The sequence below is a fragment of the Cnephaeus nilssonii genome, assembly GCF_951640355.1.
Source record: "Cnephaeus nilssonii genome assembly, chromosome: 3".
NCBI classification, from domain to species: domain Eukaryota; kingdom Metazoa; phylum Chordata; class Mammalia; order Chiroptera; family Vespertilionidae; genus Cnephaeus; species Cnephaeus nilssonii.
Window position 1 is genome coordinate 4,146,159 of NC_137074.1, and position 19,271 is coordinate 4,165,429.

The following is a 19,271-nucleotide window of genomic DNA, read 5'->3' on the forward strand; positions in this document are numbered from 1 at the left end:
TGGTGTAGGATGAGGAACAAGGGCATACTTAACTGGGAAGAAGCACCCCTGGCTGTTTAGGTGTGTGTGTGTGTGTGTGTAATTTATGTGTTTTCCCCCAATAATTCTCTTCCGGTCATTAGAAATCGCTGGGTAAAACTGCTTCACTGGCACATGCTGTCGATACTCTTATTACTGAATGCCCTAGGGAATAATAAAGCTCTATTTATTTAAGGAGACACTAATTGGAGACTTCCCACTATTTGACTGTCCTCTCTTAATTTGAATGTACATTTCTTTCTAACATGAGTGTTGACTTTAGAGTTTGATTCAGAGCTAACGTTTAGGTGCTAGTTTATCCACGCCCCCCCCCCCCCCAGCTCCCTTGGGTTTGAATTCTAAATTGTTAATATTATGTGATTGTCACTGACTTCTACTGAACTTCCATTTTAGCAGCTCCTCATGGCCCATTTGGAGAACGAAGAACAATGAATTTTCTGGAACTGGTGTTTTAATAATGAAAAACTTTTATAATTATCCGGTATTTTGGTCTTTTCAACCACAATAATATTTGGTAACCTTGATGCACTACCTGTTATGGGCCATTCAATGCCCTTTAAGTGATATGAAATGTTTCACAGAGTCATAATGCTTAGCAGAGTTGCAGTGTTCTTCCTTTTGGAGGGATGGTGGAAAACTTTAAAACTCCGTGTGTGCCCTACAGCATCCAACCTCAGGTTGTTAAGACATTTGATGAAGCAGAACACAGTGTCCCCAAACTGGGGAGGATCACAAAAAGCTCATCATATCTGGGGAGCAGGTGTTATCGGTTTTCATCCAGCTAATGACACTACCCGGGTGTATTACACCGAGGTGGACATTTTGAAAGGAGGCCCCGAATAGATCACTTAAACCTAATGCCCAAAGAAGGGACTGTTGGATTTCTTGATGTTGATAAATGGTAGATTTCTACTTAGGAAAAATGCATTCACGTCTTTGAATGTTTAAAAACATTACTCCTCATAGAGATATACCAGGTGATTTTTACCCAAGTGCTTACCATTTCAGGTCTCATCCACTAACTGTTTTCCCAAGCTAGGCAGGTAGTTGGGGTTATACACTCTTAAGAGGAAAACAGTAAATCTGGAGAAAATGGCTCGCCACTTGAGGGATTAGCAGTAACTTATCAAAAGGAGGAAATGAGGGCTTAGCAGTAACTTATCAAAAGGAGGAAATGAGGGCTGTGGAAGGCAATGGCTATGAAACATCACTACTAGAAACAGCTTAAGGGTACTGAGACGCTAAGCCCCAGCCGCCTTATCCGAGCAGCAATTTCCAGCTCCCTGAGCTCAGGTTCTCCCCTATTACAGCGAAGTGGCTCCTGATTACAGAACAGGAAGATGGCACTCGGAAATCAGATCGGACAGAGCAACGTATTCTCCCAGGCGTATTTTTGTAGACATGGCGTACCTAATTTCAACTTCAGAACTTTCTTGGCGGCGTTATCTCTTTTTAATATACGGCTCCTAAAAACTCATGGGAACACATAAAGAATTTGAAAACGAATCAATAACATGGGAGACCAACAGAGAAACCCTAAAGGAAAAGAGGAACCAACAGCGGAGGCAAAGAGAAGAAAACCTGTCTGCACATTAAGCACCAGCTGTCTCTTCCGGGTGCCTTTCTCCACCGAGTCTTCACGAACCAGCAGCGCTCGCGTTGCAAAAGGCACTAAACCCGGAGGCTGAGCCACCGCAGGGGCCTTGGGTGTCCACTTCCGGCTCTGCCAGCGGCCGTTTGGCCTTAGCCAAGCCTCCATTTCCTCAGCTAAGTAAGGATCCACCAAGGACTCCTTCCAATTAAAAAAATGCAGTGATCTGTGAGGTGCCTTGCTTCATGTGGATAGTATTATTCTAGCAACGGAACTGAGCTTTCCTGTGGCGGAGAACTGCTTGCTGACACCCACTTCCTGTTTGGCACCACCAACTTCCGGTTCACTACCACCAACTTCCGGTTCACTATCACCTACTTCCACTTTGCCACCACCCACTTCCGGTCTGCCATCACCCACTTCCACTTTCCCCAGTTTTTCATGCGGTACTTAAATCTTTCAGAAGTTTTCTTCTTTGAGGAAAAATTAAATGAGTAACAAAACAGCGATGGAAGGGGAAGTCATAGATTAAGAGGCTAAAAAGAGATCTCAACCAACCAGTGTGTTAACTTCATTTGCATCCTGAGTCAAACAAGCAGATTAAAAATATTTTTAAAAAGACATTTATGAGACAATTGGGAATTGGGACACTTAGATATTAGATCTGAAGAGATGATCATTAATTATTTTTGGGGTCATAATGGTGTTATAGTTAGGTTTTTAAAAGGGTCCTTATCTTTTAAGATACATACTGAAATTTTTGCAGATAAAATACGATGCTGGGAGCAGTTAGTGAGTGATGATATAGATGGGACAAGTTTTGGCCATAAATTGACAATTATAGTAATTCAATGATGGGTACACGGGAGTGGATTATACTATTTGGCCTATTCTTGTATATGTTTTATAGTTTACATAATAAAAAGTGAAAAAAAACCAGATTGATGGGAGTTATCTAAGGAGCACATTGGCGGAGGTGTTGGAAAGGGCTGCTTGTCATAGTTGCATAATCGCTGGGGGTAAATATGGAAGTTCATCAACCAGAAAGGCTATGGTGAGGAGCTGGCTGGCAACGGGCCCAGCTCTGTGTGCCTGTCATCTAGCCTCTAGGCCAATTTACCCTCCATAAATAACAATCTATATGAATGCTTTACTATTTAAATGCACATTCGCGCAGCTGCTGAGCGTGTTTGTTTACGTAGCTACAAACCCTTCTGTAAACATCACTATCTCAAAATCACCCATGTGTCAGGAACATAAAGGGCTCCCTTAAAAAATATATTTGTGGGATGAGACACGGCCAGTTCCCAGATGTCTGGGTGGGGGGTGTCAGAATTTTGCAGGGTTTGATTCATTTCAAAAATAGAATCACATGACTGGAAGGTTCTTAGAGGTCACTGTACACATCTCTCCGAGTCTGAGCAGAACTAGACTGAAGCCATCCACTGAGGATGTGGGTCTGTCTTTTGTGGATGCGAGTCTGCGGCCAGAGAACTCATCGAGTGAAGGCCTGGGGCCAGGACCTTCAGGGCACCGGGGTTGGGCAATATGCACACCCTACCCTCAAGGATCTTACTTTCATTTTCTAAAAATGAGCCTGACTCTCAGTGCTGGGCAAAGGCTTGCTGCAATGCTGCTGGCGTTGGAATCGTCTGCCAGATGTTCTGTGCTGAGCCTGAGACCAGCTGACTGAAGGACGGGGTGGCCAGCCTCCCCAGGGCAGCTCAGCTCTCCAGAAATACCATGTTGCGATCCACGTGTGCCCACACGTGGGTGACAGGAAGAGGGCACTGCATCAAGGTTGCAATGAAGGGCTCATCCTTGAAATAGGCCCACTAACTGAGATCACGGATAGTAGTTTAAGGTCAACTAAGACATTTTTGAAAGGAGACGTGAGTAGAGCGGAAGCCGTTTTGTGCCAGCTCTCTGTTGCCAAGGCTCCTGGTGTCCCATCCAGCCTCCAATGAATAATCAGGCCCTTGGGAATTTGTTTTTTCCTCAGTGTGCATTTGCTCCACATTAATTTTTTTCCTGTGACTTTGACTCATTGAAGCATTTCTTCCCCCAAGGGTCTGTTTAATGCCCACAAATACCAACTGTGTTTTTCATTCACAAAGAGAAGCATCCCTCTGAAGCTTAAGAGATCAGATGGGCTATAAGCACTGAATTGTATGAATCCCACCAGGAAAGGAACAAGACATGTACAGCTTCCAGGCAAGCCCAGGACTTTCCAGAACATTCTTCCCTTCACTTTCCAGAAGTTAGAAAACTTTTTTTGTTTAAATAGAAAATTAATAGGGGTTGCCTTTTTCCAGGAACAAAGGCAAGTGTTTTGAATCTTTTCTTTTTTGCTGGCACCTACCCCCTTTCCTCCAAGAAAGCAGTAGAAAGGCCGCGGATGCTCAGAGGCAAGCATCACTGTGAATTATCAAAAAGACGACACCCCCCTCTTTAGAAAGGTTCAGTCATTACAGACTGTCCTCAGAAAGACAGGGAGAATGCCAACTCAGGGACATCGCAGGATAATTTGCTTATTCCGGATTCGTGTATTTTTTTGAGATTGAGCTTTGGGTGGAGCGAGCATGAAGCTCAGCTCCTACAGTTTGAAGCTCAGATGAACACCACTAACCAGAAAGTACATATTTCCAGTGGCGTTTGCTTCTTGAGCTCAGAGATGCAATGATAACAAGGCTTGTCCACTGCCCTCCCTCAGGTCCTATTGGGAGAGTTTATAGTGAGAAATCTAATATTAAAATTGCATCATGAGTGGTTGGTTTATGCTGCCAGAGGCTGTGTCGCAGGGGCCACCACTAGGGGGATCCAGAGTCCCTGTGCTCAGACCCGTGGGAGAAGTTTCTGGTCTGTGGGAAATGACTGGGCTCCCGGTTTAAATTGCTTCCTCCCCTCTCTTCTGCCTCTCCACTCCCCCAAACACACAACAACTACTTCAGGAATACATCCGAAGTCAGGCTAAAGTAATAGATAGCCCTGTTCACATCTGCAGCAATCTTTTAGTATTTCGCAATAGTTCTTTTGTTATTCTTTACAGCTGTTTGTGGATTAGGTCCATGTTCCTTTAGTTCTATGGAAAGGAGCCCACTCAAATCACCGAGCTCCATGCAAAGCCTGTCACTCCCATTTTCATTGCTGGCTGCATTTACACACTGATGGCAAAGTTTTCACCAGGAGAGAAACTTGCTAGAGGTATGACCTTGCCTGCTGGGCACAGGCAGGCGGAGACACGGGACCAAGGACTTTCTTTTGAAGGGATGACGGAGATCAGCTTAGGGGTTGATGAAGAATCTGGGGCCAGTCTGTGGGCCGTGTATTTTTCAGATGATATAAACCAACCCCGAGCCTCCAGTTGAAGACTTCAAAGCACAGAAGGGCAGTTGCATAACTAAACAGGATCCCAAGGCTACTATCGATACTCAGAAGAACAGTAAAGAAATTGATGAATTAGGGTTCTAGTTTATATGTTTTCTGTAGGACACCATTGCTAGCTTAAGTCAGAGTTTACGGCTCTGTTTTGTGGACTGTGACAGATAAACATGGGCAGAACCGGTTTTGCTGTTGGGATGTATAACACGTGTAAAGTCCAGATATGAGTGAAGACTTCAATAAAAGCAGACCAGCTCTCTATTCTGAGAGCAGATGATCTTCCCTAAAGCACACCAATGAAAGGTCAATGGGGTTCCGACGAACGGATCTTCGGCTTTTTGCTTTCCTGCCGGAGTTATTTACTGGGGCTGCAGGACTGTGTGTGCTGGGGGTTCAGCAGGTAGACTACGGAGATAGACACCAAGCACTCACTCCACATAAAACAACGCTATGGGCCTTGCAAATGGCTCCCAAAGAAGAGGGGAAATTGCATTTTTATTAAAGCGATTTGTCAGGCTTCCTCTGAAAGCCTTCCCGTCTTCCTCCTGGCGGGGCAATAAATAACCTCAAGTATTTAAATTGACCATGTTTCAGAGCCATGCAAAGGGTGCTTTAGCGAGAAATTTTTAATTTACGTAAATATTTGGAAATTTAACATAATTAAGCAGTGTTTTTAAAACACTTGTTTAATAATTTGTTTCCAAAGGCCTTTTAAAAAGCGAAGGCTAGCCTCCTGCGTGGATAGACTGGAGGTGATAAGCTACGTGGGCACACTACGTCATGAAGTGAGGGGGCGGTGTCAACAGTGAGTTCCCATAGATAGGAACGTGAGACCCGGTTAGAAGGGGCATGGGTCCCACAGAGACCCCGGAGGGAGCCCGCCTTACCTGTAGCTTCCACCATCCCTTCCAGGATGACCACGATCTCCAGCTCCTCTTTGGGCAGCTGTGCTTTGGAGATTTCCCAGAAAGGACTCTGTTGGTTGATTTCGTGGCTGATGATGAGAGGCGACACCAGAAACAGCCGGTCGTCCCCGGTGTAATACCCGACGTTGATGTCCGTCTGGTTCAAGGGGATGAACTCGCCCTCGGAGGTCTGTTTGGATTTGATCAGCTTGGCGCGGATGGAGGCCTCCACGATGTGGGAGTTCCTGAGGTCCCCGACGCGGAACATCAGGCACAGCTTGCCGTCCCGCATGGAGATCACCGCGTGGGTGGAGAACACCAGCGTCTCCGCCCTCTTCTTGGGTTGCGATATTTTCACAAACATGCACCCCACCATGAATGCATTGACAATGGAGCCCAACACCGACTGGACTAAGAGGAGAATGATCCCCTCCGGGCACTTGTCCGTGATGACCCGGTAGCCATAACCGATGGTGGTTTCTGTCTCTATTGAGAATAAAAAAGCAGAGACGAACCCGTTGAGGTTGGTGACGCAGGGAGTCCACGACGGGTCCTCTATGTGGTCCATATCTCCTCGGATGTACGCTATGAGCCACCAGATCATCCCAAAAAAGAGCCACGTGACTGTGTAAACCATGACGAAGATCAACAGGTTGAACCTCCACTTGAGGTCCACCAAGGTGGTGAAGATGTCGGTCAGGTAGCGGTAGGTCTCCCGCACGTTGCCGTGGTGCACGTTGCACTTCCCGTCCTTGCGCACGTACCTCTGGATTTTCCTTTTGGTCCGGTCTCGGCAGATGTGTCTCGGCAGGTCGTCCCTGGCCTGCTTAGGCAACTTTGGCTGGTGAATGGCCACGGGGCTCTCCACGTCCTGGTCCATGGAGTCGCCCTCCAGGACGTTAGCTGGTGGTTTGGAGAAAAGAAAAGAAAAAGACCGAATGAAATGCTGGCTCTTAGGGGATCATGGAAACCACACCGTGTGCGGGACATGAACGTGAACCCAAACACCGTTTGTGTAGCTGTGCACAAAGCAGACAAAGTGAGTTTTATGTGGCATCGGCTGGACAGGCCCCGAGCTGATCGGACTCCTGTGCTCTGCCGTCTGCCTTTGTGCGGGAGCTTCACCCCCTTCCCAGCACACAGCTCCTGGCTGTGCAAGTGTCTCCTGGCCAGCAGGTTCTGAGAGTCAGCGCTCAGCCAGGTGTCTCCCCTCCACCTGAGACGCCACAGCAGGGAGCTGCACACTGCGGATAAAGAGACATTAGGATTCAGACAGTCTCTGCTCTTCCACTTCGCAAATGTGGGCTGTTGGACATGCTATTTTTTATATCACTCCCCCGCCCCCCTCTCCCTGCCCCTCAAATGTGGAGATGGGGCCTTTCAGGAGCTAAGTAAGGTCGAATGAGGTCATACGGTGGGTCCCCAGTGCTATAGGGCGGGTGTCTTTATAAGAAGAGGAAGAGACACCAAGATGTGGGCCCGGAGGACAGGACATGTGAGGGCCGTGGGAAGGCGGCCATCTGTAAGCCAGGAGCAGAGGTCTCCCAGACCAACCAGAGTCACCAGAAACCAACCCTGCTGGTACCTCCATCTTCAATTCCCAGCCCTCAGAATTGTGAGAAAATAGATGTCTGTCGCTTAAGCCTCCCCGTTTGTGGTACCCTGTCATGGCAGCCCAGGTAGACTAACACACACTCCGAATTCACTGAGCCTCAGTTTCCACACTTACAGAGTGGTGATCAAGATGCCCAATTCATGGGGTTGTAGTTGGATGAAACCACATACCTGCCTGGAACCGACATGTAATAAGTTTTCCTTTGTACTAAATTGTTCCTCTGCTACTTTCCTTATGTTTAGGGCAAGATCTTTAAATTGTCACTCAGATTTCAGAGTTTAAGGAAAAGGTCTGGTTTTTGTTGGTGATTCAATGCCAAGGTTAAAAAAAAGGGGGGGGGGAATCTCTCTTTTTGAGTGTTTACACATTTGATTTGGTTTCTGCCTCCACATTGGCTATCTGCAGTCCTGGCGTGCGGTTGTGTTTTGCTGAAGGCCCAGTGATGAGCGCATCAGTAGAATCGCCAGTTACTCACGCATAGGAAAACTCCTCTAGAGTCTGCGTGCAAGGGGAAGTTAGGCGCGGCTGCTGTGACTACACACACAGAAGCCACCGTGTGAAGCTGCTTGTTCGGCCAGTACCTCCCACGCTTCCTAAGGGGTTTATGAGCAGTCTCTTTCCCCGGCTCTCCTGTCTGCTGACTCTGCCATGCATTTTGTCCACGGCAGCGACGGCTTGTCCCCTTGGTTAAAGGAGAAAGGCAGTCGGTTGAGAAAACACTCATCTGGTTAAGGAAACAGCTGGTGGTGGGACTCAAGTGGTACCCACTTGGCATCAGTGGCGTAGGCCTGCTCTTCTATTTCAGCCCCAGGAAGAGGCCGCGTCTGGTCTGTAGAGCAGACTGTTGAGTTTGGCAACTTGGACTTTTAGATCCCGCCCTCCATAGCCTGTCATTTGTAAAGGAGAAGCTTTTCTTCTTCCTCTTTCTCCTCTTCCTCCTCCTCTTCCCACTCCTCCTCCCCCTTCTTCTCACTCTTGTCCTCCTCCTCTCCCTCTCCTCCTCTTCCTTCTTCTTGGAACAGATATCAGGACAGGAGTGAGAGGGTAGCAGCTGAGGCTGGGACAGGGTGGAGGCGAGTGGAGAATCTAGATGGACGTGAAGGTGACGTCCCTCTCACTGCCAACACCTCCCCCCCCCCCCCCCCGCCAAGGCACGATGTTTGTGGCCCCGAGTGGTCACAGCTGAGTTCTCACTGTTCTCAAAATATAGCTTCATGTGGGACAAGCTCTGGGCTCACGCCCTGGCAGGTGGGGAGACCTGGCGAGTGTCTTGCTTTGACCCAGGTGCTAAGCTCCTGACGGTGCAAAGCCACCCGAGCCCTCGTGTCCTGGAGCCCTTCCGTGGTGAAGATGGTTTGTCAGATCAGCTGCTTTTTAACAGTCTTCAGCGAGATTCAGACTTTAAATGTCAGGGAGGAAGTCCACGCCCGCCCCCACCACCCACGTTGAAGCTGCTTTCCCCTTTTCCTGGCTCAGCTGTCACTCCAAGCTCCAGGGGGCGGGCGTTCTGAGCTGGGGGACCTGTCTGAACAGCTAGAGAGAGCAGGGTGAGTGCCCTGGGCAGTCCTGGGAGCTGCCAGAGATCCTCCAAACCTGCCCCCGCTGCTAGCTCAGGACTGAGCACATTTCCCGGCCTCCTCCGCATTGAGGGGGGCCACGGGCTGAATCCCCGCTTCTGCCCTTAAAGAGTGTAAGTGCCCCTCCTGTGCCCCTGCCCTTCCACGGGGGGTGGCGGGGCCTGGGTCCCGTGCCCGCGGCAGAGCTGCCGTCCGACTAGAAACAAGAAGAGTGAGTGTGTTTGCACCATTATGCAGTTAGTGTCTGGTATGAACTTGAGCCTCATCTTGCACTTTATGGACAGCAGCACTGACCCGGACAGGCAGAGGGACCGTGGGAGCAGGGAGAGGGGACCGGAGGAGGGACGGAGGTTTGCGTTTGGCATCTGTAACGAACCAGCAGGTGGAAAGTGTAAGTCATGTGTGACTTAAATGCCTTTTAAAAGCAAACAAACTAAGAAAGCCAAAAGATTTTGGGAGCGCGGTGGGAAGGTGGCCTCCAGGGTGCCCCGTTGCTGAGGCCGGGGTGCAGGCAAGGTGTGTCCCTGGGAAGATGGGGAAGGGGTTCAGAAGGTGCCACCCCAAACCTGCCTAAGAAGCAGCTGGTGCAAGAAGCACACGCTGACCCGCCTTGTCCTCCTGCAATCAGGAGCTAAATCCCATGTCAGAGGCGCCCTCTGTGCTTTGGGAGAGACAGGGGAGGTAGGGCCGAGAAGTCTGCTTAAACAAACCGCGTTAAACAAACCCAGGCCGACCTGGTCACTCCTTCCCTGTGCACAGCCCAGAGCCCCAGCCTCCCTGTCTGCCAGTTCTTCCCCAATTTATTCTCTAAGTGGCCTAAAGGCTTCCTGCTTCGTCACATCGTTGGGTCTCCTGTGGAGCTTCCCAGGTACATGGAAAAATTCAGTAACACGTGTCTGCTTTTCTCCTGCTAATCTGTCTTATGCTCTGTTTATTTCTTAGTCCCACGAGAGACCTGAGGGCTGAGGAGAATTTTTCTTGCCTTGCGATGGGGCAGGGAGGCCAGGCCTCTGGCCTGTAGTGGCTGGTGGGAAAACAGGCTCAGAGGCCAGAGAAACCAAAATTCTAGGTAGGTGGGAATACCTGGGGACTAGAAGAGACTGAAGCAGGAGTCCAAGGGGCAGGGGGCAGGCCAGGGAGGGGTGCGGGGTGTGGAGTGAGGGCCCAGCTGGAGGCTGTGTCCAGGGCCATGACAGGGGAGAGAAGCTGCCTCAGCTCCGGGGTGCAGAGGCGTGCAGGGGGACCCAGAAGGGAATGCTCACGATGGCTCTCAACCTTTCTTTCTTCCCTGGAACCCCAGGGTGTGAATTGAGGGGTGATCTGAATTGCATTTGCAAGCGCGTTTGGAGCTGCTCAGCAGAGCGAGCTGCAGCTGCGGCTTGGAGAGCAGACATCCTCCCTGCATGCCTGCGCAGACCTGGGTGCAAACAGCCACTCACCACCTCAGCCGCAGCCCCCATGGCCCCAGGGCCCGCTGGCTGTCCACATAGACCCCCCTCTCCCCTCCCTCAGCCTCCCCCCTGACCTGGCTGCATGTGCTCCAGCATTGTGCACGCAGGTTGACCGGGGCTAACGCAGAAGAACTGCTAACAGTGAAGTGTGTACAGCGCACAAGAGGATCCGCGAGAGGCCCCGAGGGGCGGCCACGAGGCGCTTGGTGGTTCATAAGTCGATGCTCAAGCACTGAGCCACGCCGGCTGGGCCCTTCCTTATTTCTTATATCAAACGAATTCCAAGTGAATTAAGGATTTAAATGCAAAGGAAAAAAAAAAAACTACAGAGGGAGTGGAGATGTATTTTTATAATTCTAAAAGTTGGAAAAGCTGTTCTAACCATGATAGGAATCCAGAAATTATTTTAAAACACTGTTATTTTCGTCAATATGAAAATTTTAAATGTTTGTAAGGAAAGTAGGAAGACAAACCAGCAAACATATTGGCAACACATAACATATACATTCCCAATTTACAAAAGCAGTAAGCGTCCCATAGAAAACATGGTCGCAGGAGACGGATAAGGGGCTTGGAAGAGAAGAAGCACACAAAGATGACAGCACGTGGAAAGACTGTCCAGCCACGGCAAAGTAAAAGCCGTGCACATGTAACAAATCCTCCCCCCAAAGGTAGCAAAAGTAAAAAGAAACGCCAGATGGGGAGTGTGTGTGCTGGGAAGGCAGTGGACTTGGGAGCTCAGATGTATTATTGTAGGTGTTGACTGGCAGTCTTTCTGGAGGGCAGGTGACAGGAAGTCTTATGATTTAGAAACGGTTAGATGTCTTGGATTAGGGGCTAGGCATTCCTCCCAAGGGAATAATTCCACAAACGGTCACCAGTTGCACACGGGGCTCTATTGCAGCCTCTCTTATAGCAGTGAAAAAATTAGAAACGATCGAAGTATCTATCCACAGAGCACCGGTTAAACACATGTTTGCACTTATCATCAACGGCATACTATGCGGTCAGGAAAAACGATTTTCCAGTGCTTTGGGGCCTTCACCAAGATCACCTTCTCAATGGCCTCTGTTTAACCCCCGCTGGAACCGGTAATCACAGCTGCCCGTTATCAGGTGCCCCTTCTGGTCCTGCTGCGCACTTCTTCGTAGCACTTGCCACCTTTCAGCCTGAGAGGTTATTTACTCTTTTAATTTTCTGCCGCCTGTTGGCCCCTGTGGGAAGGGAAGTTCCCCGAGGGCAGGCATCTGTGTGTGTTTTATTCACAGATGAATCGCAGGCCCTGGAGCAAGTGCCCAGCACACAGCACCTAGTATTGAATGAATGGTATGTGTTCATTGACTTGGCTGGTTGCCCAGCCATAGCGCTAAGCGAAAAGGCAGAATAAGGAACATAGAATCCACTCTGTATATATTACCCTCTTGCAATAATGTGTGTTCATGAGTGTGTGTGTGTGTGTGTGTGTGTGTGTGTGTGTGTCTGTGTGTAGAAGAATGTTTTTCCAAGATGTTCATTTTGATCCATCTCTGAGTTGTAAGTTTGTGGGTGTTTTTGCTTTCTCTTTGATTTTTCTATATTTAGCTTTCCCCTTAATGTACTTCTTTCATCTAAAAAATAAGTAGGAAACATGAGACCACTTCTGTGTTGAATAACTGGAACAGATGCTGCAGAGACCACTGGACAATGTCCTTGGGCTTGGAAATTGGGACTCACTAGTGCACTGGGTTGAGTAGCGTCTCTCCCACAGTCATGTCCACCCTAAACCTCAGATTGTAACCTTTTTTGGAAATAGGGTCTTTTCAGATGTAATGAATGAGGTCATACTGGACCCCAAATCCAATAGAGCATCCACATAAGAGACAGAAAAGAACATCCAGAGACACAGGGAGGGCACCTGAGCACAGAAGCAGGAGTTGGGGTGATGTTCTCAAACCAAAGCTGATTGGAGCCACCAGAAGCTGAGAGAGGCAGGAAGGACCCTCCCCAGAGCTGTCGGGGGGAGCACGAGCCTGCTGACACCTTGATTCTCTCCAGGGCTGTGAGAGAATACACTTCCGTTGTCTTAAGCCACCACTTGGAGTTAGCTTGGCAGCCACAGGAGACTAATACAACCGCTGACTCTGGTGAGAGTGGTGATGGCTGAGTGGTGGGTTGTATAGCCAGGATGCAGGTCGGGAGGAGTGGTTGGTCTGGGAGAGGGTGTGAGAGAGGATTTGGAGAGGACGTGCTTAAAGACAGAGAGCTGGAAGGAGCTGACGGGGCCAGACTCTGTGTGTGTGTGTGTGTGTGTGTGTGTGTGTGTATGTGTGTGTGTGTGTGTGAGTGTGTGCATGATAGGTGTTTATTGAGCACCTTTACATGCGGAGAGGAAGCCGAAGGGGAGAGGTTGCGCTATAAGGAAGGGGTGGTGGCAGAGTGAGGTGTTGGAGGGAGTGGCAGTCAACAGGGAGCAGAGGTGGAGGGACAGGACATGTAGACGCAGGGATGAAACTTGCTCCCCAAGAGGCAGGCTGAGCTGGGGAGGGAGGAGGCAGCTGGGAAGAATGTGGGGACGTCTCTCTCAGGCTTTGTGTCACGGAGGTGCTGCACGTTGGCTCACTTTCCAGCGTGAATTTCAGGAAAGGTGTATTTCAGCAGACTCCTTGAATCAAATCTGTATCTAGCAATGCAAACACGGAACGTGGCTTCACCACAGTGCAGGCGAAGCTTTCCCATCGCTACTGGTCAGGAGAGGACATGTGGACAGATATGTGTGCACCCATGTTCACAGCAGCATCATTCAGAGTAGCAACAGGGGGTGCAACCCAAGTGTCCAAGGACTCGTGCGCGATGTGGTCCCTCCGCACAGCGGGATGGGATGCCGCCTCAGCAGGGAGGCTCTCCGACACCTGCTGCCGCACGACGAGCCCGAAGGACATTGTGCTGGGACATAAGCCAGTCGCCAGAGGACAGCACTGCCTGACTCCGCTGACCTGAGGCGTCTAAGGAGACACATTCATGGAGACAGAAGTGGAGTGGCCCTGTCAGGGGCGGGGGAGGGAGGGTTCGTGTTCGTGGGCGTGGAGTGTCTGTCGGGGAAGATGAGGAAGAGCTGGGGATGGATGTGGTGACGGCGGCACAACCGTGAGAATGTGCTCAGTGCTACAGAAGCAAACTCTTAAAGAAAGGTTAACACGGTAAAGGTTATGTTGTGTGTATTTTACCACCCTGAAAAAGAAATTGTCTTAGGAAAAGGAAAGCTTGTATATTTTCTAAATGAGGGAAGATTGGCTTCTAACCGCTTTGGGGAAGGTGCCCAGTGGCAGTGGATTCGGGCTACGATGCTGCCGACTGAGGTCAGGCGGGGTTTTCCGAGATTGTCTTGTTGTGATCCGAGCTCCCACGTTACCCCCGAGACATTGAAGGACAACTCAGAGCTGTCGCTGCAAATGATGCCTGACGTGTGGAAATTAGAAGCTTCCTTTTGGCCCTTTGCCCGATGCTTGTCTTCTTGTGTGAGTCCTTACCTGAGGATTTTCCCTCCCTGGGGACTGGTGGGAATGCTTGTCATCTGTGTCCGATATGCCCTGGGGAGGAGAGCTGGTTTGTTCTGTGCTGAGCTGCTGGGACTATGAGAGGCGATCACAGTCAGAAATCCAGGCAGACCGGAAGTGTAATGTCACAGACTTGTGGAGAACAGTGCCTCCACCAGCTGGAACTTCTGACAGCTATGAAAGGGCTAACGGCCCTATTAACATTAGCCCCGGGGGGCCTCACCCTGTGACCCTGAACTTAGAATGTCTAGGACCCACTGTGAGGTCAGAGGACTAACATTGGCTGCTTTGTGCGTGGGAGATGGCTTCGGAAAGTGTGCCATTTCATTGCTTAATGGAGAGAGATGCCAGGTCACTGTGGGCTGGAGGAAGGAGATGACATTCTATATCCCAATTGCTCTTTTAAAGGTGATTTCAAGATTTAGAACCATCGACAGTTAGAACCATCAGAACCTTTTGGGACCACCGCCACAGCCGGGTGGGTTGTCTGCTGCACAGCGGCGTTCCGATGAGGGCAGCAAGGGGGCTGTACTCTGTGGGCCACACCACGCCCCTTTCCCAGGCCTGCGTCTGCTCAGAGGACAGGCCACCGGCTGGGATTTGCTCAAGGAGCTGCCTGGCTAGAGCAGTCCTGCAACCCCAGGCATCTTCAGTTCCTTGTCCTTCACTTTTTATTGCGCACAAAGAAAGTGAGACTCAAAGAAGCCAACTTACATGGCAGGAGGCAGAGCCAGAGTGTTTCTGTCCCTCAGGAAACTTGGACTTGATGGTCTCCCTCTGGAGCAAGAATCCCTTCTGCTCTTGGTTACTGCAGGGTGGGCCTAGAGTCAGCCAGACGGGGTCCCTGCTCTGCTGCCCCACTCAGTGGGTCCTTCATTGGCAAACTGGGTGAATGCTACCCTAATGGGCTCATGGGAGAATTAGGGACATAAGTCTTGTTGGCAGGTAGCTTGGTGACAGGGCCATGTGCTTTGGCGGCGGGTGGGTCTGAGTTGGAACCCTGCTGTTCCATCGGCAATCTGTGTGCATTTGTTCCGGCCGCATCACGTCTGAGTCTCAGTTTCCTCAATTGTTAAATGAGAATAATAAGACCTACCTTGCAGGGTTACTGTGAGAAATAAATACATCATGCGAGCGTCGCACCTGCTACAGAGCAGACATTGAACAAATGGCAGCAATTATGATAGTGTCTGGGCCGAAGAAGGCACACGATTTGTAGCTATAATAATCCCTGTTTTTATAAGCCCAACATTGTCCTGGAAACAGTGGGAAATTCAGAAGCGATCTAAGACACAGATGGGCAGGCCCATCTGGAAGCTCAGAGCCTGCTTGCTAACACAAGACCTGCACAGTGTCCCATATCAATGTGCAGTTGCCTGCAACACTGTGGACACAAGACTAAGACCCGCTACCATGTCAGAGGCAGAGGTCAGCGGTAGCTGACCGATTAGCCAAGGGAAGGAGCTGGGGAGTGACTGTGGCCCTGAAGTGGGAAAGGAAGAAAGCCAACTCTTACTGAACAGCTATGTGTCAAGTACTGGGCCGGGCACCATAGCCACAGGGGAAGTGTTGGCCCATCCTACAGATGAGGTGATGGAGGCCGATTGGGCTGAGTCACTTGCTGAAGCTTACACGTCTGACATGTGGTGGAGCTAGGACTCTCCGTCAGGTTCTGAAGCTCATGTTCTTTCTCTTCCGCCATTGCCGACAGATGAGAGGAAGTGTGTGCATGTATATGTGTGTGTGTGTGTGTGTGTGTGTGTGTGTGTGTGTGTACAATGTGAGGAGAAGAGTGGCAACGAAAAGGATCTTGCCTCACTCTTGTTCCATGAATTACCCTGTGGAGTGGAAGAAGTGAAAATAAAGGAGTAATGGCTTTGAGTGTCATGCCTGGGGCAAAGGTCAACATCAGAGTGGGGATGGTGGAGCCAGAGGACCAGGGGTAGGGTCAAAAAAAGGATTTAATGTGTCAGAAAGAAATCTGGTAAGAGGGAAAATTCTGGTGTCTTTTATAAAATCTTATATTGGGGAGGGGATGGCAGTTGGAGGGTGGGGTAAACGTTTGTTGAACCCTACCACGTGCCTGCACTGAGCTGCGTGGCTTCTCTGCCATTTCAGTTGATCCCCATCCTTCCGGACTGTGTGGCGGGTTGCATCACTGGTGTGAGACAGGCAGGACACCCTGACCAAGGCCACACAGCCAGAGCCGGTCCAGGGAGTTGCACTCCGAGTGGACGGCTCTTTCCAGGAACCAAACAGGATAGACATGCAAACACCCCATCCCAGCAGTGCTGCAAGAGGGAGGAACAGTCCCAGAGAACGGGGGTGTGGAGTGTGCTTTTATTTCTTCTTGTGTTACTGAAGAATGAAGAGCACAAGTACCCTAGGGACATCCACAGTGAGGGGTCAGGAGGAGCAGGAAGTGAGAGGGAGGGGCAGGAAGTGAGGGGGAGGGGCAGGAAGTGAGAGGGAGGGCCAGGAAGTGGCCCAGAGGAGGCACAGGGACAGGGTGGGTCTAGGTCCAGGAGGCCAAGGCAGTGCATTCAACGGAAGAGGGGCTGTTGGGTCTGGCAGCCAGGAGACCACTGGCAACTCTGAAGAGAGTGGTCAGGATGAAAGTCAGGCTGCAGGGGAAGGGGGTGACCGTGGGCTGAAGGGACATTTTATCTGTAGGTGAGGAGGGAGGTGCAGGTGGTCCTTCCACATGAGGGAGGAGAGGAGGCCGTAAAAAAGGAGCAATAGAAAATTCTGGAAGGAAGTGAGCATGGTCTCCCTCAGGTGTGGGGAAGAAATGAAATGCAAGGCTATGCATTGACCTCAGAAAGAAGGCCAGCCCCTTCCTGTCTGCGATGGCACCATGCAGGGAACAGCAGGGGTGACAAGACCCTGCCCAGCTCAGAAGAGAGAGCCACTCGGTCCTTTCTTCTTCCTGTCTGTGGGCTGTGGTCGTCCACCCTGCAGAGCCCACAGGATGGAGCGGATTTCCAGAGGAGGGTAAGGGGTACAGGGAGAGGATAGAAAGTGGGCTCTTAGCTCCTAGCAGAACTGAGACAGATCTCAGACCCCCACGTGCAGGTTCTAGAACCTGGGCCACCAAGCCTCCCGAGAGGGGTGGCTCAGCTTCCAAGTGAGGGCAGGGGAAGCCCTTTCAGAGCAACTGACCCCTCCCTGCCTGGTGGGCGGGGCATTTCCTTGTATTTTCTGAGGCAAGACTGGTTGGGGCCCTCTCAGATCACACACACGGTGGGATTTCACGGTAGAGGAGAGAGCAGTCAATCCAGGCCTCCCCGTAGCCAGAGCTCCAATTTTAGACAAAAGTTTCAGCACACTTCCCACGAACCCTCTTCTGTGAAGAATTCTAGCAAGTGGGAGATGGCATGTCACTTCCTCTGCTGTGTACCTCCTGGGGCGCCAGTAACTGGGTTTGAGAAGGAGAAGCGTCCTGGGTAATTCGCTTGAGCAGTGACCACGTAATTGAGGGTTCAGGATAGCGGCACCCCACAGCCAAACACCTGTTGGGCGGCATCACCTGATACCAGCACAAAAGGGGGTGGGAGGCTGGAGAGCAGGTGGTCAGGGCTTTTCTCTGCTCTAATGAGGTCTGAGGTATGTTTAATTCCACAAGAAAACAGCGATTTCCCCGCCTCATTTCCCACCTCGTCTCCACCTTTAACGCGCACTCTGCGGGCCTTGTGCTGTTTAATCCTACCCTTGCAGCTGCGCTGGCATTTTAAACCAGTGCGGCCCGCTCTCTCCCCATGAAGACTCCCATCCTCCCAACATGTCCAGCGGTCGCGCTAATTCCCACATCAATAAAACAGGATTACTTCTACGGAGACGTGGTTTAAATTCCTGGCGAAACCTGATCGGAATGCAAAAGGCTTACAATGTGCACTTCTTTAAGTCTGAATTGTTCTGGAAGAATCTGCAGTTAGCATTTCAGGGTCTTTTGAAGAGAAATCAGCTCACCCCCGCAGTCATTGCCTTCCTTTCAAAAAATGGGCACTTCCCTGTCTGGGGTTTTGCGGAGGGAAAGGCTTTGGATTTGGGGTCGGAAGACCCAAGTCTTCAGATAGATAATCACGTGGCCTACCTTCCCCACATCTCGTGTCTCCCCTCCAAGGACTATTGGATGACACCCTATGGGCTTTCATCCCGATAAATCGTCACTACCAACAATTTGCTTTAGAATGATCCATGTCCAATGAGTGAGTTGCTTCTTATTTTCTCTGGAAAGCAAATGAACTATCTCTTAGCCTTACACCCTGAAAGGCTCTGGCAGGTTTCAGCGGGTGTGAGAGTCTCCTGTCCCCTGACGCGGAGGATTATATTCCCAGAGGCAAACATTTCCCAGGTTCCAGAGGGGAAGTGACTCCCCCTGCATCAGACGTGTAGGGGTGGCCCTGTCCTCGCTCTGGGTCTATTTTCTGGATCCCTCGGTTTCCTATGAGCCTGCACCTGCATTCTGGGTTCTCTTCCAAGTGAGAGTGCCCAGCCTCGGGGGCTTCGTTTGCAGCAGTCTCTTGCGTGTTAAGTGTTTTTCTCGTTTGCCCGAGTCATGGTGCGCTGCCCACCCGAGGCTGGAGTGCTGACAAGCAGAGTCTGAATCTTCAGGATTCAGAGACGTGAGTTTCTGGTTCTCTATTTTGCCAGGGCCCAGGAATATCATTTTTCTTCTCAAAATTATTTCACTGGCTGAGGATACCTGATAAACACCCAAGATGGGCTGAGAGAGAGGGGATGATCTCGGGGTGTCCCTTGGGGAGGAGTTGAGTAGCATGTGGGTCCATGCATGTATCTCCCCTTTTCCAATGGGAGTGAGACATTGCTGAGGCCCCCACGGTCTCTACAAAGGGGAGCCCAGGCCAAGGATTCTATGGAGGAGAGAGCAAGATGTGAGAATCTCTGACCCCCCGCCGCCCAAGCCCCCTCTAAGTCCAGGAGACTATAATTGGGCTAAGTCCAGTGGCTGCTGTTGAAGCTGCTCTACAGAAAAGTTAAAACAAACAAAAGCCCTTCTGAGCGTTTGTCAATTTCTGTGGTATAAAAACTTCCCTTATGGCTGATTTCAAACTCTCAGTAGTTGACCAGCTCCCCAAATCCCAAATATTTATCAATCACCTCTCATGAGCTGGTATTAACTCCAGTATCCCCCTGGGTCAAGTCCTACATTCTTGAT

General features: G+C 50.3%; 1 protein-coding gene across 1 annotated transcript in view; it reads right to left on the reverse strand.

Moving 5' to 3' along the window:
* Window positions 1-19,271, reverse strand: part of KCNJ6 (potassium inwardly rectifying channel subfamily J member 6) — a gene marked incomplete at both ends in the record, with an annotated part of 103,108 nt that overhangs the window by 25,325 nt on the left and 58,512 nt on the right. The window contains one exon of the mRNA XM_079763064.1: window positions 5,899-6,819. Coding sequence (XP_079619190.1) covers window positions 5,899-6,819 — 921 coding nt within the window. The remainder of the gene's footprint in view (window positions 1-5,898; window positions 6,820-19,271) is intronic.